At 42.2% G+C, this 20590-nt stretch overlaps 1 protein-coding gene across 2 annotated transcripts; it reads right to left on the reverse strand.

Moving 5' to 3' along the window:
* Positions 1-329: 329 nt before the first annotated feature.
* Positions 330-15519, reverse strand: eppk1 (epiplakin 1). Of its 2 annotated transcripts, XM_076753951.1 has the most exons (3): positions 15415-15519; positions 11669-11732; positions 330-10889 (listed from the first exon to the last, which is right to left on the reverse strand). In XM_076753951.1, exon 3 carries the CDS (start codon positions 10873-10875, stop codon positions 1324-1326), a length of 9552 nt encoding a protein of 3183 aa, XP_076610066.1. In that variant the 5' UTR covers positions 10876-10889; positions 11669-11732; positions 15415-15519; the 3' UTR covers positions 330-1323. The 2 variants fall into 2 exon arrangements, with proteins under 2 accessions (XP_076610066.1, XP_076610067.1); XM_076753952.1 differs by lacking the exon at positions 11669-11732 and having other exon boundaries at positions 15415-15484.
* Positions 15520-20590: the final 5071 nt, after the last annotated feature.

Raw genomic sequence — 20590 nt, forward strand, 5'->3', positions numbered from 1 at the left:
AAGTTGGTTACATAGCTTCTTTCCACTAGAGGGTGCTGTACTATCAAGCTAGATTTATAGAATGAGCAACTGGGTCTTGCTGTACACAGTGGGTGAAAACATTCGAGCGTTTATAAGTGAGAGACCTATTTCAACCCCTTGTTTGAAAGCACAGATGTTTGATATGCTTTATTGTTGTTTAATTGGAAATATTATGGGTGCTACAAGGGCTCTTAACATTTTCCAACCTGTATGAGGTTCTCTCTAGCTACAAAGTTCTTGCAGTGCAGTGTGCTGTGCTGCGTTAATAGATCAACATGATAGATCCAAAATATAAAGATGCTCAAGAGATAATGTATTCATATTTATTGAGCAACACAATAAAAAGTTTGAGCAAGAAAGGTTTCACAATAACACAACAAACAGGAAGTGCATGGCTGGTTTCCAGGTGTGATCAAAGCAGGCCTGGCAAAACAATATTCACTGTGTTCACATTCAACTTGGAAAAAACAGGTTTCAGTAAGAAAAGCTGTGAAGTATTAAATTTAAGCAAAATACATAATCCAACTTTTACAGGTGATGTAAAAATAGGCTCTGCTAAATTTCATCCAGTTACATCAGTGTTAAAACAATCAAATCCATAGATCCCACAAACAACATGAAACAATGTTAAAACGGAAAATGAGTATTACAAATCCAAAATGTTACGGCATCTGCTGCCGTGTTCATGGAGGAAGGGAATTACTTAGAGACTTAAAATAAGGCCACTGAGGCCACAGATTCATATGATACTTTTAAATGTGACCAGAGGGCTTTTGTCAAAGCAGACATTTGATGTATCAAACAAAGGTAACTAAGACCATTAATGTCCCTATGTGTAGAATTTTAATATGATTATTATATTGACTTAAAATTAGATTTCTGCAATCAATGGGAGTTTTTAAGGCCATTTATTCTCAATGTCCTTATGATGGGTTCATTTGAGGGTTTTGATAATGGCAGAATTCCAGTTTTGTGTGTCAAAACCGTAGTCTTGTTTTTTGCATGCTGGCCCAAACAGTCTGCAGTGCTCATGGTGATCAAAAACTGTAATCAAAACACATCTCCCTATAATACCATAGGAACTTTTCTATAATGAATTCCTTGTTCTTGTTTCAACCATGATATTTAGATCAGGAGAGTATGCATGTATTTTTCTCTCCAGATTTTTTAAGGACAACTAACAGTGCATCTAAAAAAAAATGTAATAATAGAGCAAATTTGATTTGACAACAGTAAAAAAAAAAAATCTGACAATACAAGCAAGACACAAGGATAAATGCTTGTAGAAAGGTTTTCCTTCCTTCATTTGTGTAAGGGAAGTAAACTCATGCCTGTAATGGGATCTGTGATACACCTCTCGACTAGCTGGAGATAGGTGAGGTTCTCTTGAGTGTTTGGGTCAAAAAAGCCCTTGGTGTCATCATCAGGGTCCGACAGTATCTGATTCATTTCTTCATCAAAGTAACCTCTTTGGTATGCCACCTGCACTGGTACTCTGTGACTGTACACAGGGTCAATTATGCCTCCTGTGGCAATTTGTGCTTCGAGGAGACGAATTCCATGATCTTTGACAATGAGATCTTTTTTCAAGGCCTGGAACAGTGAAATTGTGTTTCCAGTGTAAGGATCTTTGTATCCGGTAACTGCTCTTTCTGCTGAAAGCAGTTTATTTTTCCACTCACTGCCAACTACTCTTTGAGCCACAGCGTCCTCTACTGAAAGTTTCTTGTTGTTCACTGGGTCGATGATAAAGCCAGTGGCAGCTTGGGCCTCCAGCAGAACCAGAGATGTGCCAGGAGTCAGCAGGCCCTTGCTTTTGGCTTTGTAGATACTCATGGTCTCTTTGGTGGACTGCAGATACACCCCAGCAATGCTGTTGGTTCCCTCTAAGTATTTGCGTACTGAGTCTATTTCACTTACTTCTGTCACTGTGACTTTTCCAGCGCTGAGATCTTTGTAGAGGTCCTCAGTGATGATTTTTGATTCAAGCAGCTCAGTTGCAGTGACATCCTTTCTGATTCCATGGAACGTTTGAACTTCAGTTGTCTCTGTGATTGTAGTGGTCGTGGTAGTTGTTGCGCTGCTGTCCACTTTTGTTTCTGGTGGTTGGCATGTAACGACTGATGATGATGAGGTTGTAGTGGTCTGCCGCTGAATGATTGTCAGGACGATTTCCAAAAAGCGTTCAACTGTGATTGATCCAGACTTGAACTGTTGCACAAGCTCCCTCCTCTTCTCCTCGGTGATGTATTTGGAGTAGAGCAGATCCCACAGAGACACTGTTGTTCCATGGTATTTCCCTCCCGCTCTGGTAGTTGTTGTTGATTTCAGAATGAGTTTTGTTGCCTCATCAACAAAGAAATAAAACTCGCCTTTCTTCACAATGACCAATAAGCTAAGGCCTGTGATGGGATCTGTAACACACCTTTCGACTAGCTGGAGATAGGTGAGGTTCTCTTGAGTGTTTGGGTCAAAAAAGCCCTTGGTGTCATCATCAGGGTCCGACAGTATCTGATTCATTTCTTCATCAAAGTAACCTCTTTGGTATGCCACCTGCACTGGTACTCTGTGACTGTACACAGGGTCAATTATGCCTCCTGTGGCAATTTGTGCTTCGAGGAGACGAATTCCATGATCTTTGACAATGAGATCTTTTTTCAAGGCCTGGAACAGTGAAATTGTGTTTCCAGTGTAAGGATCTTTGTATCCGGTAACTGCTCTTTCTGCTGAAAGCAGTTTATTTTTCCACTCACTGCCAACTACTCTTTGAGCCACAGCGTCCTCTACTGAAAGTTTCTCGTTGTTCACTGGGTCGATGATAAAGCCAGTGGCAGCTTGGGCCTCCAGCAGAACCAGAGATGTGCCAGGAGTCAGCAGGCCCTTGCTTTTGGCTTCGTAGATGCTCATGGTCTCTTTGGTGGACTGCAGATACACCCCAGCAATGCTGTTGGTTCCCTCTAAGTATTTGCGTACTGAGTCTATTTCACTTACTTCTGTCACTGTGACTTTTCCAGCGCTGAGATCTTTGTAGAGGTCCTCAGTGATGATTTTTGATTCAAGCAGCTCAGTTGCAGTGACATCCTTTCTGATTCCATGGAACGTTTGAACTTCAGTTGCCTCTGTGATTGTAGTGGTCGTGGTAGTTGTTGTGTTGCTGTCCACTTTTGTTTCTGGTGGTTGGCATGTAACGACTGATGACGATGAGGTTGTAGTGGTCTGCCGCTGAATGATTGTCAGGACGATTTCCAAAAAGCGTTCAACTGTGATTGATCCAGACTTGAACTGTTGCACAAGCTCCCTCCTCTTCTCCTCGGTGATGTATTTGGAGTAGAGCAGATCCCACAGAGACACTGTTGTTCCATGGTATTTCCCTCCCGCTCTGGTTGTTGTTGTTGATTTCAGAATGAGTTTTGTTGCCTCATCAACAAAGAAATAAAACTCGCCTTTCTTCACAATGACCAATAAGCTAAGGCCTGTGATGGGATCTGTAACACACCTCTCGACTAGCTGGAGATAGGTGAGGTTCTCTTGAGTGTTTGGGTCAAAAAAGCCCTTGGTGTCATCATCAGGGTCCGACAGTATCTGATTCATTTCTTCATCAAAGTAACCTCTTTGGTATGCCACCTGCACTGGTACTCTGTGACTGTACACAGGGTCAATTATGCCTCCTGTGGCAATTTGTGCTTCGAGGAGACGAATTCCATGATCTTTGACAATGAGATCTTTTTTCAAGGCCTGGAACAGTGAAATTGTGTTTCCAGTGTAAGGATCTTTGTATCCGGTAACTGCTCTTTCTGCTGAAAGCAGTTTATTTTTCCACTCACTGCCAACTACTCTTTGAGCCACAGCGTCCTCTACTGAAAGTTTCTCGTTGTTCACTGGGTCGATGATAAAGCCAGTGGCAGCTTGGGCCTCCAGCAGAACCAGAGATGTGCCAGGAGTCAGCAGGCCCTTGCTTTTGGCTTCGTAGATACTCATGGTCTCTTTGGTGGACTGCAGATACACCCCAGCAATGCTGTTGGTTCCCTCTAAGTATTTGCGTACTGAGTCTATTTCACTTACTTCTGTCACTGTGACTTTTCCAGCGCTGAGATCTTTGTAGAGGTCCTCAGTGATGATTTTTGATTCAAGCAGCTCAGTTGCAGTGACATCCTTTCTGATTCCATGGAACGTTTGAACTTCAGTTGTCTCTGTGATTGTAGTGGTCGTGGTAGTTGTTGTGCTGCTGTCCACTTTTGTTTCTGGTGGTTGGCATGTAACGACTGATGACGATGAGGTTGTAGTGGTCTGCCGCTGAATGATTGTCAGGACGATTTCCAAAAAGCGTTCAACTGTGATTGATCCAGACTTGAACTGTTGCACAAGCTCCCTCCTCTTCTCCTCGGTGATGTATTTGGAGTAGAGCAGATCCCACAGAGACACTGTTGTTCCATGGTATTTCCCTCCCGCTCTGGTTGTTGTTGTTGATTTCAGAATGAGTTTTGTTGCCTCATCAACAAAGAAATAAAACTCGCCTTTCTTCACAATGACCAATAAGCTAAGGCCTGTGATGGGATCTGTAACACACCTTTCGACTAGCTGGAGATAGGTGAGGTTCTCTTGAGTGTTTGGGTCAAAAAAGCCCTTAGTGTCATCATCAGGGTCCGACAGTATCTGATTCATTTCTTCATCAAAGTAACCTCTTTGGTATGCCACCTGCACTGGTACTCTGTGACTGTACACAGGGTCAATTATGCCTCCTGTGGCAATTTGTGCTTCGAGGAGACGAATTCCATGATCTTTGACAATGAGATCTTTTTTCAAGGCCTGGAACAGTGAAATTGTGTTTCCAGTGTAAGGATCTTTGTATCCGGTAACTGCTCTTTCTGCTGAAAGCAGTTTATTTTTCCACTCACCGCCAACTACTCTTTGAGCCACAGCGTCCTCTACTGAAAGTTTCTTGTTGTTCACTGGGTCGATGATAAAGCCAGTGGCAGCTTGGGCCTCCAGCAGAACCAGAGATGTGCCAGGAGTCAGCAGGCCCTTGCTTTTGGCTTCGTAGATGCTCATGGTCTCTTTGGTGGACTGCAGGTACACCCCAGCAATGCTGTTGGTTCCCTCTAAGTATTTGCGTACTGAGTCTATTTCACTTACTTCTGTCACTGTGACTTTTCCAGCACTGAGATCTTTGTAGAGATCCTCAGTGATGATTTTTGATTCAAGCAGCTCAGTTGCAGTGACATCCTTTCTGATTCCATGGAACGTTTGAACATCAGTTGTCTCTGTGATTGTAGTGGTCGTGGTAGTTGTTGTGCTGCTGTCCACTTTTGTTTCTGGTGGTTGGCATGTAACGACTGATGACGATGAGGTTGTAGTGGTCTGCTGCTGAATGATTGTCAGGACGATTTCCAAAAAGCGTTCAACTGTGATTGATCCAGACTTGAACTGTTGCACAAGCTCCCTCCTCTTCTCCTCGGTGATGTATTTGGAGTAGAGCAGATCCCACAGAGACACTGTTGTTCCATGGTATTTCCCTCCCGCTCTGGTTGTTGTTGTTGATTTCAGAATGAGTTTTGTTGCCTCATCAACAAAGAAATAAAACTCGCCTTTCTTCACAGTGACCAATAAGCTAAGGCCTGTGATGGGATCTGTAACACACCTTTCGACTAGCTGGAGATAGGTGAGGTTCTCTTGAGTGTTTGGGTCAAAAAAGCCCTTGGTGTCATCATCAGGGTCCAACAGTATCTGATTCATCTCTTCATCAAAGTAACCTCTTTGGTATGCCACCTGCACTGGTACTCTGTGACTGTACACAGGGTCAATTATGCCTCCTGTGGCAATTTGTGCTTCGAGGAGACGAATTCCATGATCTTTGACAATGAGATCTTTTTTCAAGGCCTGGAACAGTGAAATTGTGCTTCCAGTGTAAGGATCTTTGTATCCAGTAACTGCTCTTTCTGCTGAAAGCAGTTTATTTTTCCACTCACTGCCAACTACTCTTTGAGCCACAGCGTCCTCTACTGAAAGTTTCTTGTTGTTCACTGGGTCGATGATAAAGCCAGTGGCAGCTTGGGCCTCCAGCAGAACCAGAGATGTGCCAGGAGTCAGCAGGCCCTTGCTTTTGGCTTCGTAGATGCTCATAACTTTCTTTGTAGATTCATCTTTGACACCTGCTATGCAGTTTGTAGCTCCAAGGTACTTTTGAATCGATTCCATTTTGTTAACTTTCTCTTCAGTTACTTCCCCTTCTATAATCTGCGTGAAAAGTTCCTTTGAGATAATTTTTGACTCATACAACTCACTGGCTGAGACCTGTTTTCTTAGCCCTTTGAACTTTTTTTCTTTGGATGATACCTCTGTAATAATAACAGTGAGTATTTCAATGATCTCCTCTATTTTCATGGCTCGTGTCTTGTATTGTTGCATGAGCTGCTCCCTTTTTTGTTGTGATATGTATTCAGAGAACAACACTTCCCACAGTGTCACCTCCTTGTTTTTAAATTTTCCTGCATTCATGACAATCATTTTGTTTTTGAATGCAAGCTCTATTTTCTCATCTGTGTGAAATGCATGGGACGCCTCGTCATACAGAGGTAAAAGAAGTAGCCCAGTTTCAGGATCTTTCTCACATCGCTTTATGAGCTGATGGTAAGAGAGGTTTTCTTTTGTATTTGGGTCAAAGAATCCCTTTGCATCATCAGTGGGGTTTAACAAAATTTTGCTAATTTCTTCATCAAGACACCCCATTTTAACGGCAACATGAACAGGTAGTCTGTGACTTTGGTTCGGGTCAATTATTCCTCCAGTTGCTATCTGTACCTCAAGAAGACGAATGCCATCACTTCTTGGAATCAGTTGTTCATTCATGGCTTCAAAGAGTGATATTGTTGCATCTGTGTATGGGTCTTTATAGCCAGTAACAGCTCGTTCAGCTGAGAGAAGTTGCTCAAGTACATCTGGTCCAATAACTTTCTCTCTTGCTGCCTGATCAACAGCATGGAATTTGTTTTTGAAAGGATCAATGATCCATCCGGATGCAGCCTGTGCTTCAAGCAGTACAAGTGCAAGGCCAGGAGTCAACAGATCTTTCTTTTTTGCTTCATATATGCTCATTACTTCCTGGGACGCATGAACCTTAATTCCAGCAATGCTTCCAGTTCCCTTCAGGTATCCTCTCACAGGTTCATGTTGGGTTACTGCTTCAAGAGTGAGTTTTCCTTCTTTCACCTGTTTGAATGTATCTGCATCAATGATGTCAGAATCCCGTAGCTGTTGTGCAGAGACAGGCTTTCGCAGGCCCATTATCATTTTGGGAGTTTCACTCTCCTCCAGTTTTTCAATGGTAGAAATCACTGATGTGATTATGGTTTCTATACTAGTCTTCTTTGTTTTGTACATTTCAGTGAACTCAAGCCGCTGATCGTCAGTGAAGTACCTGGAGTGAATCAAGTCCCACAGAGAAACTGATTTCCCTGAGTAGCGTCCTACTGATATGCTCACAGCTGTCTTTTCAAACTGTTGCTTTATCTCTGTGTCAGTACACATTTTTGCCTTTATTCCTGTAGCTTTTGGTGTTTCATTCAGTGGCAGGAGAAACAGGCCTGTTTCCTTATCTTTGACACATCTACCCAGCATCTCCATGTATGTCAGATTGTCCTGTGTCTTTGGGTCAAAAAAGCCCTTTGTGTCATCAGTTGGGTCTGATAAGATTTGATTAAGCTCTGCATCAAAATATCCTTTCCTGTATGCAACCTCAAGGGGTAAGTGAAGACATTTCAAGGGATCAATGATTCCACCTGTAGCAATCTGGGCCTCAAGTAAGCGGATGCCATGCTGCTTGACAATTAGATCTTTTTTCAAGGCTTGAAAAAGTGAGATCTTTTGACCAGTGTATGGATCTCTGTAACCAGTGACAGCCCTCTCTGCAGACAAAAGTTTTTCATACATCTGTGGACCAATTAGCTTTTCTTTGAGAGCTTTTTCCACTGTAAGTTTTTTGTTTTTCAGAGGATCAACAATGAACCCTGTGGCTGCTTGTGCTTCAAGGAGGCAAAGGGCAGTGCCAGGTGTGAGAATGCCAATTCTCTGTGCCTCATAGATGCTTAGCTTCTGATTGGAGGGTTGCAGTATCACCCCAGCCACACAGCTTTTCCCTTGTAGGTAGGCTCGCACACTGTCAATTTTCATCACATCAGTGCTTGTCACCTTTCCATCTATCAAACTGCTGTATGTTTTTTCATCCACAATTTCAAGCTCTAAAAGATCCACAACAGAGATCTCTCCTCTGAGACCTTCAAAGTTCAGCCCTGCTTGCTGTTTTATCTCCTTGGTCTCAATGATCTCTAAAATGGTGACAGTGAGTTGCTCAATTGTGACTTTCCTTGACTTGAAGAGCTTAAAAAGCTCCTGTCTTTTGTCCTCAGACAGATACTCTGAATTGATAAGATCCCACAGTGTTGTGTGCTTGCCCTTGAACCTGCCATACTTAACAGTAACTGTTGTTGTTTTGAATGTTTCCCTCATGTTATCATCTATGTTAATGTTTTTGCTTTTGCTTTTGAGTGGCAAGAGACACAGACCTGTACTGGGATCCGTGACACATCTGGCCATGAGCTGCAAGTATGTCAGGTTCTCATGGGTGTTGGGGTCAAAGAATCCTTTGGTGTCATCACTTGGATCATCCAGGATCTGATTCATTTCTTCATTAAAGTATTCCCTCTTATAGGCCACATGGACAGGAATGCGATGGCTGTTCACTGGATCAATGATCCCACCAGTGGCAATTTGTGCCTCCAGGAGTCGAATTCCATGGTCCTTTAGGATGAGATCTTTTTGCATGGCTTGGAACAAAGAGATTATTTTGCCATCATATGGATCTTTGTACCCAGTAACCGCTTTCTCTGCTGAGCGCAGCTTTTGACAGACATCAGGCCCCACAATTTTTGCTTTGACAGCATCATCCACTGAAAACTTCCTGTTTCCAATTGGGTCAATAATGTGCCCTGTTGCTGCCTGTGCCTCCAGTAGAATCAGAGCAGTTCCCGGCATCAGCTTTCCTTTTTGTCTGGCCTGGTAAATGGTCATGATTTGAGAATCAGGAAGCAGAATACCTGCAATACTGTCTTTGCCCTGTAGGTACATGTTTACATTTTCGTCTTCTATCACTTCCTTCACTGACTTCTTTCCCTTTTTCAGATCCTCCAGGACCTCCTCTGTAATGATATCTGCCTCCACAAGCTGTTTGGCTGTGACATTGTCTCTGATCCCTTCAAAAATGACTTGAGTTGTTTTCACAGACGTTTCTATGACTTCCAAAACTGTTGTGACGATCATCTTGATATTGAGCTTCCCTTCTCTGTATTTTTGAAAGATGTCCCTCCTCTGATGTTCATCAAAGTACTCTGACATCAGGAGTTCCCACAGAGATACTGTCATTCCCATGTACTTGCCATATGTCACCTTCACCTTCTCCTCTTTGAAGGTCGTTTTAGTTTGGTTGTCAATGAAATTAAAATTTGGCCTGTCTGACTTAACGAGTAGAGGGAGAAGGCATAGTCCAGTGATGGGATCAGTGACACACCTTTCCATCAGTTGAAGATAGGTTAGATTGTCTTCTGTGTTTGGATCAAAAAAACCTTTTGTGTCATCCCCTGAATCCTCTAGTATTTTGTTCATTTCGTCATTAAAGTAACCTCTCTTGAAGGCCACTTCTGTGGGAAGTCTGTGACTGTTGATTGGGTCTATTATTCCACCTGTAGCAATTTGCGCCTCAAGTAAGCGGATCCCATGTTCCTTAACGATGAGATCTTTTGACATTGCTTGAAACAAAGATATAGTTTCACCTGAGTATGGGTCTTTGTATCCAGTTACTGCCCGCTCAGCAGAACGCAGCTTTGCATGACATTCTGGGCCAAAAAGCTTGTTTTTGATGGCCTCATCCACAGTGAACTTTTTATTTTCTACAGGATCAATCATGAATCCAGTCGCAGCTTGTGCCTCCAGTAGAACTAGTGCTGTTCCAGGCATCAATATGCCTTGCTTCATGGCTTCATAAATGCTCATTCGCTGATTTGACGAGAGTACAGCAATGCCTGCAATACTGCCTTTGCCCTCCAGGTACTCTTTCACTGTTTCCATCAACATCACATCCTGTGTTGAGGCCTTTCCTTTCTGTAGTTCATCATATGTTTCTTTGTCAATGATCTTTGATTCAAGGAGTTCAGTGGAGGAAATACCTCTTCGCAGACCTTTGAAGGTGATGCAAACGGGAAGGAGCAACAGGCCTGTGTCTGCATCCATTGTGCATGTCTCTAGGAGATTTTGGTAGTTAAGATTTTCTTGTGAGCTTGGATTGTAGAACACTTTGAGCTCAGACATCTGGTTATTGAGCAAACCTTTTTCATAGTAGCCCTTTTGAATCGCTGCTTCAACTGAAATGTATGTCTTCTCAACAGGATCAAACAGGCCACGCGTAGCTATCTGTGCTTCCAGCAGCCTCAATCCATAATCTCTTGGGACTAAATCTTTTTGCATAGATTGGAATACAGATATCATTTGGTTGGTGTAGGGGTCTACATAGCCATTAACAGCTTTCTCTGCTGTGAGGAGCTTCTCTTTCATCTCAGGTCCAACTATTCCCTCTTTAACAGCATCTGCAACAGGAAGTACTCGATTGTTTATTGGGTCTATGATGCCCACTGTGGCTGCTTGTGCTTCAAGCAGGGCTAATGCTGTTCCTGGCTTAAGAAGACGTTTTTTCATGGCTTGGTATATGGTTATCTTCTCCTTTGTCTTCTCCAGAATTATGCCAGCCACAGGTCTCTGGACTTTTGTGTGGCCATTTTGCCTCACCTCAGTGTCTTGATTGGAGTCCATCTTGGCCTAAAGAGCTGTGTGACATAAAAATAAACATTATCTTAAATTGGATTAATCATTGTATGTATTGTCTGTAATATTAAAAAAAAAAAATAGTGTGTCCACCACTAAATTTTGAAGATGTGATTTTTAATTGTATTAAATGTTATTGTAAAAACTTAGAAATCATTAGACTGAAACTTTTATTCCATCCAAATTCCCTATGATTTCCTCAAATATTAGAAGCTTAGAGAATTGTAGGAGACCTTATACCCTGGGGGCAAACCCCACGTTTTTGTTTTGGAACTCAGACATGGAATGCTATAAAAGATTGGGACCCAGAAATGATATCCAGGACCTTGAAGGATCACAACCTGAGTGCACAACCTGGTCAACTAGCTACTGGAAAGCTATAGGGTGGGTCCAACCGATGCAACCTCTACTGCAGAACAGGGCTTTTGCGCCAGTGCAGATTTAACTAATACCAGCCTCTTTGTACCATTTGCTAAAGTTATGACAAGAAATACATGACATTGTTTTAACCAAATAAACACTAACAGAGCCGTGTGGCAGTGAAATACATAGGAAATAAGCCTCTCTCATGGTATTGTGACCACATTGAAACTGAAAATGTCGGTCAGGCAGGGCCCTAATTAAACCTTTATATATTGATAACAGAAGGTAATCTTTGTTTCCTTTGAACTCAGAGAACTGAACTTTAATGGCAGTTAGATAAATTTCACAATATGTGGTTTGTCCTTCAGCTTTCAGTTTCACTCTGAGTCTGTAGGCCTCAGACGCTCGGATGACTCACCGGAAAAAGGCCAAAGGTATCCGGGCTGTTTTGGTCAGAGCCCTGGAGCTTTGAAACTCCGTCCCTGTAGAGATAAGCCAAGCAAAATGCATCGTTTATTGAGTGTCTTCCTTTCTACCATGTTTATGATTTGATCTTATGATTTGATATTTTATGATGCTTTTTTTTTATCATGCACTCTAAACGCTGTATACAATAAAATATGATTGATAGTCACACGCTAGACATCAGATTAGTTATAGGCAAAATCAGCAAGATCAAACAAGGGTGATATTGATAACACTGACCTGGTATATATACTACACTCAATCCAGTTCGTATGCTTTTTTGCTTAAAAAGTAAATTACTAGACTATTTCCGGTTTGTCAGTACAGATGTTTAACAGGTAATGTATGTAAGGATACATGAATAAAAGCACAACAGTTTAAAAGAATTAAGAATATTTTTGATTCAATAAGCAACAAGCAAAAAGAGGTCTACCTCGTGAGCACCTTCCAGTAACTGTAATTACATGTCAGCTGAGGCATTCTGTCTGTATACAGAATTTCAGCACCTTGATGCAAATATTTTTTGACTGCATAGTCCAACTGACTTTTCATACATAATTCATGCATTAGTACACGGAGCACATAAAAAATTGTAATTTACGCTAAACAGTTCTTCATGTCCCTTTTCACATCAGGCATTAACTCTCTGTTAGGTCATGGACATGTTTCACAACCATCATCTATGTGTTTTCTCAAGACAAGACGTAATGCTTCAAAACTGGAACAGCCAGATGCTGAGTGTTGTAACAACTGGCAGTGAAACACTTGAAACACAAATACCACGCAACCCTGTTCTCCAGAAGGAAATATCTGGTTCTTTAGATGCCAAATGCGGCACCATGTTCACCTGCTGGTCGCTTGCTTGGTCTGTCTGCTGTTTACTTCTGAGCAGGAATTGTACAGTGTGTTTATTTTAGCTTTTTGTCTGAAATCAGCTTCCTGCTGCAGCTGAAACATAAATAGTGAGTAGTGAAAGTGAACCAGAGCAATGAGCTGAACGATGCTAAAATGCTCCTTGGAGCTGAGGAGAACAGCTTGGGAACAATTGTCTGTATTTTAAACATGTAAGTCAGCCATTTAAGTCAAAAGAAAAGAAGATAGACTCAAGTTTGAACACTGTTAAAGGCCTCATACAAATAACCAGTAAGGAAAATTCTTTCTATAAACCAGTGGCTTTTTCCACCCCTTCTGTTGATTGGTTAATGGCTGGGTTTTATGTGATAGATGATGTCATTCCTACCAGTAGAAGTGAATAGTGAATAGCTCTGTTCTGTACATTACTCTTTCCGTATGTTTTCCACTGTGGGGGTTTTGTCAGGAAATTATAATAATTAGCTTTACTGCATGAGACAGAAATCAGCAGCTGTCATTCAAGCATTTTCTCACAATAGCTTGTTACCACCACACAGTTAAAAATAGCCATTTGTAATCAGAGGGGGCTAAAGGTGTGTGTTGTTTTTCACAACATGCAATGCAAAACCTGCAAGGTCACTATGTGTCAGTCACGGCATCATAGCTGTGAGAGCATACAGGCCAAGAAACACGAACTTCTGCTCATGCGGAGCACACTGAACACTGTGCAACAGCAGCGCTCATGCAGCGTACCTCTGTTTGCAGTGTTTGATGTCTCAGACCAACACCCACTTTGTTAATATTTTGAAGGTGTTGAACGGTCACTTATTGCACCGTTTGCTTGATCGTTTTATCGTAAAGGCAAATGCAAAAGTTTGCTTGAACGTTTTATCGTAAAGGCAAATGCAAAAGTTTGCTTAATCGCTTTATCGTAAAGGCAAATGCAAAAGGGGAAACAGTAAATACAAGAGTGCAGTTTTGGGAGCCTGCACTTCATTTGAAAGACACCTGTGATGTTTAATATTGGGAAAAAATGAAGTTTTTCCTCCTGTTTTTGTAACAAGAAGAACTCTAAGCACCTACAGTAATTGCACACTCAGTTGTCAGTGTATTACGCACAACTGTGCAATGCAGTACAACAGCCCTGCTCTAACGTGTGTGTCTGAGAGGCTCATGCTCCGCATTGATGACTTATCGAAGTGTGTACATTGAATTACAGGTTTATTATTGGGGTTATAGTTAAGCTGATGTTGCACTGGACTGGATTATATTGAGAGGTCTTTCCACTTGATTTTATTTGATTTTTTTGTCCTTTACATACATGAACAGGGGCAGGATGTCAGAAACACCTCTGAATACAATGCATTCCAACACAGCGCCATCACTAACTATAACCTCAATGCTGAAACATAATGTAGCACCTCTATGAAAAAACTGAACATCATAGGCTTCAAAAAAGTAGACTTCATGACTAACAGCATTATAAGTCTGCATTAGACTGTACAGGTGTACCTAATAAAGTGGACACTTGCAAAGGAGGACACAAAGATAATGACCCTCATTATCTGTTTGGACTCTGTTACTGATGAATTGGAGCTGCATGATTAATCTGTCCTTTATGAGTTTATAAAATATCAGGAAACTGTGGAAACTGCCTGTTTTTAGAGCTCTAGGTGACGTCTTCACGTCTTATTCTGTCCGACCAACAGTCCAGAGATATTTAATCTACAATAATCTTAAATAAGGGAAAGCAGCAACTTTGAGAGGCTGTGGTGAGGTCATGTTTGGCATCTTTGCTTGAAAATTCTATTGTCACAATGGCTGTCAGTTAATTTGCTGTCAATCAATGAGGCAGTTAATGAAGGACTCATTACAGCTCTAACTCTAATGACAGCAGCATGACTTTAAGGGGACATGAGATAGCATCATTTCATTCATTTTTTCAGCCTACAAAGCATCTAGCTTTGAGTTCAGCTTTGACTCGATGTTTCATTACATACGTGACTTACAGCTTTTTAAAAGTGCATTTTAGTTCAATATATAATATATTTTTGTATCAGTTACGAAGTAAAACTGATTCACTGACATCGATTTACTGGAAAGGGAGAAGCTTCTCTGACTTTGACATGTCTTTAAAGCAAATTAACATTGCGCCTACTTGTCTGGATGAGTTATAAGGTTTCAAACTGCAGCTTCATCTCAGCCAAGAATCCGTCTGAATGACAGGAGGATTTTATAGTTGACAAGCCAGTGAACCTGCTACCTTTGTGCCTTGAAGAAAAGGTTGTAAACTGAGATTGATCACTCAGGTCTATCGTTGTGGTGCTTTCTTGACACCATCTCAGCCATAGAAACACTGGAATGAATGAGGCCATGGAGTATAGTGTAGAGTTGCATAACAGTTTCTATGACTGTGGAAACTGCAGGATTGTCATTATGTGTGTCAACACCTCAGAGGATGGTGTAGACAAAGTGTTCAGACTTGTCATAAGACTTTCAGCGCCAGTTTGTGCAAAACCTCATTTTAACGAGCGTGGTCAAAGGTAATCAGCGAGGAATGTTTGCTTTTCCCTTTTTATCAGATGGGGTGGCGGCTGACAGTGCAGGACACAGTTATTTCTTCACTTGTGACTTTTACACCATTATCTCAGCTCAACTCGTCCCACACAGAAGACAAAGCTACAGCCTGGATGTGCTTTTACTTTGGGTTAAAACAACACTTTGACTGAAAGAGTGGGCTTTTCCTCGAGACGCCGGGTTCTTTTCCTTCAGAACTCAGAAACAAATGAAGTAAATGACTGAACTTTAAATCATCAGTGGTTAAAAAAAAAGAAAATCTCCTCTTACCTGGCGTTTCTGGAGTGAGGTCCCACCCTGGTTAGCAGTCGGTCTGAACTGCTATGGGATTTTAAGGTGCTCTCAACATCTCAGACGTACTCCTCTGTGCTCACTGGTCAGATATACAGCAGCTCCAGCTGTTGAGTCCCTCCCACTCCGGAGGAACGTCCTCCTCTGCTCAGACTGTGAGGGAGTAACGGCTGGTGATCCCTTTGCACTATGCTCAGGATGCCAGGAATTCCTGCCAAGTTCCTCAGAGCGTGTCCATTGTGCTCATAACAATCACAGCAAGCAGAGCCTTTGTAACTGTACTCTAGATCAGCAGATTTGACAATCTAAGGTGAGCATTCAAGTATTAAAGATTATTCTGGTCCAACACGGGGGTCTTAAACCCTCTTTGTCTTTTATTGATGTACAGTAAATGATTCCTCTTTCCATAATGTGCACACTTAAAGTGAGCGGTGATGCAAACGCTTATCTTCCTTATCTAATCAGCCGGAGATTGACAAGCGGAGCCCAGGGCCCCTCCATTACAGAGAGCTTTGTCTTCATGTGTGAACGTCCCTCAGGTTTGGCAGGTTTTTCATCGTAAACAGCAGAGAATCAACAGGTTGGGGAGGGGGCTTCCAAAAAGATTCGGATGTGGGGAAAAGTAAATAAAAACTTACTTACAGCAGTTCTTCAAAGTGTTCCTGAGCTCATGTAGTAATCTGTTTTATCCAGTCATGTGTTCACAAAGTGGTGAACCTCGTTCATCCTCGTTTGTGAACGGCTGAGCCTTTCCAGGATGCCCCCTTCATACCCAATCATGATACTGTCACCTGTTACCAATGAAAGGTGCTGCTGGCATCAAATTCAGAATAAGCATATATTAACATTAGATATATTGTCTTTGTGCTGTTTTCAGTTGTCACAAAGGATCAGCAAATCACATCCTGTTTTATTTGTGTTTTTCACCGCGTCACAACTTTTTTAGAATCGGGGTCGTAATCAAGTAACATTTTCAATACATGAAGTCTTTCAGTAACAGAGTATTTAAACATTGTAGTATAAGTAGTAAAGGATCTGAATAATTCATCCACAGCTGTTTCTGGTGGCAGAAACCAGATGCTAAGACATTAGTCACATTGTAATAATGACGCTTAAGTCTTATGACTAATGTGCAGGTGAGACAGCTTGGAGACATTTTGCCCAGGTGAAAGTTCCCGCAGGTGACGATGACGTTTTACTCAGTGAAGCGTGAGAACAAAGTCATTTCTCAAAAGATCAGCGGAAGTCACTTTTTTTTTCAAGTCTGATTTTCTATAGATTCGTGCTCCAAGACTGTTCTTAAAGTAACTCATTAGCTGGTTCAGCACCAATCAAAGATGTTTTCTGGGCCGTGATTTTGTGTTTTAATGAGTTAACTTTAAACAAATTAAGTTTGCAATCAAAAAATAAAGATCACATTTGCAACTTTATTGGAAATGGCACGACATGTTTCCTCACTGAAGTTGAAACTGTGAGTCAAGAACATCTTGACTTATGACGGCAGACACTAAAAAGTTAAATGACGTTCAAGTGATTAATTTCCTCCCTGGGGGAGAAAATATGAACATTACACAACCAAAGACCCAATCAGGTCAGTGCATTTTTAGCATCTTATATCCTCACCTGTGCCAAACTCTCACCTGTAAACTGCCTTCACACATTCGTCTTCCAGAATCATGCGGTAGTTAAATCTGGGCGTGACAGCGAGGAATTGTGAAAATCACAGGAAGGTGGGAGTTTGTAAACATGTAGCAACACACCTTTGCGTGACAGATTGACTTGATTTTCAAGAAGTCGTAGAAGAATGGCTAATCCCACTCTGACATTTTCCTTTTTGCTTTGAGGGAAACAAATGAATGACAACAGTGGATAAACTGCTTTGCTTTTCCAGCTAGCACAGAAAAGATGGCAAATGCTGATGGAGATGAGAACAAACTTGCATTTCCAAACTGGGCTGGTTTTAATGATGACTGCTGGTGCTGCTGCAGTAAATGAAGTTGCTGAATCTAAGGTTACAGAGGAAGGCACAGAAGCATGTGTAACGTTAAAGCAAAGCTTTGGGCCAAATGGGCCGCAGAGTGCTGGAGGCATATTTCAGGATCCCGGAAATCAAATGGAGAAAACAGCCGAGGTCAGTGGGTGAAACGGAAGTCTGAGCGTAGCACAGCAGTGACTGTTTTGTTGCTAACAGCAGTGTGACAGTGTGAAATCATGCAATAAAATCTGCAATACCCATGCTATCAGAGTTTACAACGTTAGCAGCTCTGAGTGCGTGGCTGCTTTTAGGAGTTGAGGAAGTTTACGCTTCAGCTGCCACAGCACGACACATTATCTGAAATTATCTGAAACACATAGTTTAATCCCCACCCAAAAGGACCAGCAAACAGGAAAAACACATTTCATTTATGGAAAGTGAGTGTTGTGATGCCTTGAGAAAAGCAGCAAAACATCATCAAACTTCAAACTTTATCAAACTTTTGTTTGAAACAATTATATTTGTTTTTCTAATTTAGGGAATATTTACATTCTCCACTGACTCCATGTCTCTTCAGCAGGGACACGCTGTGATATGTCTGTTAAATGATGCTGGAGTTATCATCCCAAAGGTACTTCATTTGGTAATCTATCCCCCCTGCTTCTGTTTGCAAGTGCAACAGCTTTGTTGTCTCTATTAATCTATCAATTTAAAATCAGACTAGAAGTGTGTCAGTGGGGATATTTTAATCAGAATCAGCAAAATCAGTGATTATTCCACAGTCCACCCTCACACCCAGAAGACTGTCTGCTTCAGGAGCAGCTTTGGAAATGGGTTGCTGCAGCTCCCTTTGAGCGTTTGGGCATCGGTGTGATGTTGGCAGGTGGTGCAGGGCAGGCCAGGGCAAGTGATGATGCTGGTGTGGTCTGGAGGCCCTGGTGGAGCTGATCCAATGGGAGTGGCTTGGGAACGGCCTTTGAAGGCAGTAAGCCCAGGACATTCTGGTTGCTGTATTTTTTCTACTAACAACTTGCACCTTTCTACTGCACAGACAGTGAAATACGGTCATGGTATCTAGGTTTTTACTGCTAGCATCAGCTTCATACGGTCTGAGGTTTGTCTCAGGCTGCAAAGCTCTCTCTCAACATTGCACCCTACAGGCCAGAGTTCAGTGGCTTTGTGCAGCTTTCAGTGTTTGCCTGTATGTGGTTTGCAGCACTGGAATGGTGTTATCTTGTCGACGGCTTCCTTGTTTAATAAGCAGTTTTTGTAATGTTGTAGCTCATCAAGGTGCAGCTAAATAAAGACTTGATATTTGTATATTTTGCTGGGCTAATCTGGAACAATGCATCATAATGATGATTTTCCCATCTGCTCTGATGTTTTGGCCTTATTGTGCAATACTATCTGTTTTTCTCTGGGATTTTGGATCATATTTTGTGCGTCTCCTCCCTCTGACCTGACAAACTCCAGGCCAAGAGCAGGCCTGTGTGCCTCAAAGGCTGAGGAGGAGTTGGATCTTTTATTTATTTATTTTTTTTATCTCACTCAACGTCTGCCTACTGAACTCATCGACTTAATCGCCTTGCTTTACTCCTCATCACATGCTGGTTAAACCAGCATGAATCACACAGGCTGCCGTTTGACATGGTGTAGCGGTTGAGTAATTGCTTCTAAGAAATCATAAAATAATAAAACTTCAAAGTGCTGAGCTACACAAGCTTTGTCTAATGTTGTCATGATCTCTGTGTTATATTACACCATTACAGCTCTTCTCAAGAAGCCTAAATAGGCTTGTGCCACTTCAGTTACACTTGCCAGTGAACGAAAATTCTTTCACTTTTGCCAGCACCCTGCATACTTGAACTGAACCGATTCAGTGCCTGCCAAAACGCAGGTTTGGGCAGGCATTGAATAGGGCATTTGTTTCAGGCTAATAATGAACTGTGCAGAGTGTAGATTAATGCCATCTTCAGGCCAAAAGACACAAACAGATAATGGTAGGTTATTCTAGTATTCTTGAAGGTGTTTCTTTGTGTTCCCAGCCAACTCTAATCCGATCATCTTCGTGCACTCCCAGGTAATTACAGAGTAAACCACCTCACTATCCTGCACCTGGATGGACTCAGAGGTCAGAGGTCAGGGGCTCTGGACAAGTCCACAATCAGCTCCTTCGTCTTGCTTAGGTTCAGCTGCAGATAGTTCAGTCTGCAGCACCCAACAAAGTCCAGGTCCCTGTATTCCTCTTCCTGTTGATAAACCACACAATGGCAGAGGAGGAGTGGAGGGTGGTTGCAGGGAGAGAGGAGAAGTGTGAACTTTGTCCACACAGACATTGATGTATCCTATCCATATGGATCTCTAAGCACTTCCTTGTTCATGGCCTCAAAGCATACCCTCAACATCTCATGTGCCTCCTGCAACCACTTCCTGACTGTCCTGCTGGTCGCATGTTGCTGCTGGACAGGAGGCTCATGTGGTAATCAGAGCTGCGAAGTGGGGGAAGGGCCGTGGAGCTGTAGACTTCTTCTGAACAGCATTCAGTAAAACCAGTGTTTCATTGTCTCTGGTGCGGCATTTCACAAACTGTGAAGTTTGTCAGGGTGTTGGCCGGAGTCACGTGGGTCAAGTCTCCAGAGATCAGCGCCTGGCTGTGAGTGAGTGGGCGTCACAACCCTGAGCTGAGGACAGAATGTAAACAGCAGCATCTGGAATAAACCAAGATATGGTTCTGTCCAACACTGATGTCTAGTTAATATGTGACGCAGACAGTTTCCTGTTCACGCATTCAGCAGACATGGAGCAACATTAGCATTCATTGGGAGTTGTGTTTCTGGCAACCTGGTGAATGCAACTCTGGCATTTGCTCTCATTTTAGCTCCGTTTGGGTCTCCCCTCCCCCTCAGATTGTGCCTTTGATACATTAACATCACATTTCTGAAGCTTGAAGCTTTACGCTGAAGTCCTGGCTGCATCGCTGCAGTGCTTCTGTTGTGTGGAATAGGAGTGAGTGACTGCTGCACAGTGATTAACTTGGAGGTGGATTGGACAAATCTACCTGCACTATTTAAAAAAAATGCTAAATTCACACACCAATGCTTGTTATCGCCATTAGCTGAAGAAACAAAATCTCCCCATTGTTCAAAATCGAGACACAGGAGAGTTTTTTGAAAGTGGCTC

This window comes from Chaetodon auriga, chromosome 17 (assembly GCF_051107435.1).
Source record: "Chaetodon auriga isolate fChaAug3 chromosome 17, fChaAug3.hap1, whole genome shotgun sequence".
NCBI lineage: Eukaryota > Metazoa > Chordata > Actinopteri > Chaetodontiformes > Chaetodontidae > Chaetodon > Chaetodon auriga.

Coding starts and splice junctions, on each gene's coding strand:
- eppk1 (XM_076753951.1), bottom strand. CDS start 10,875: ATGGACTCCAATCAAGACACTGAGGTGAGGCAAAATGGCCACACAAAA.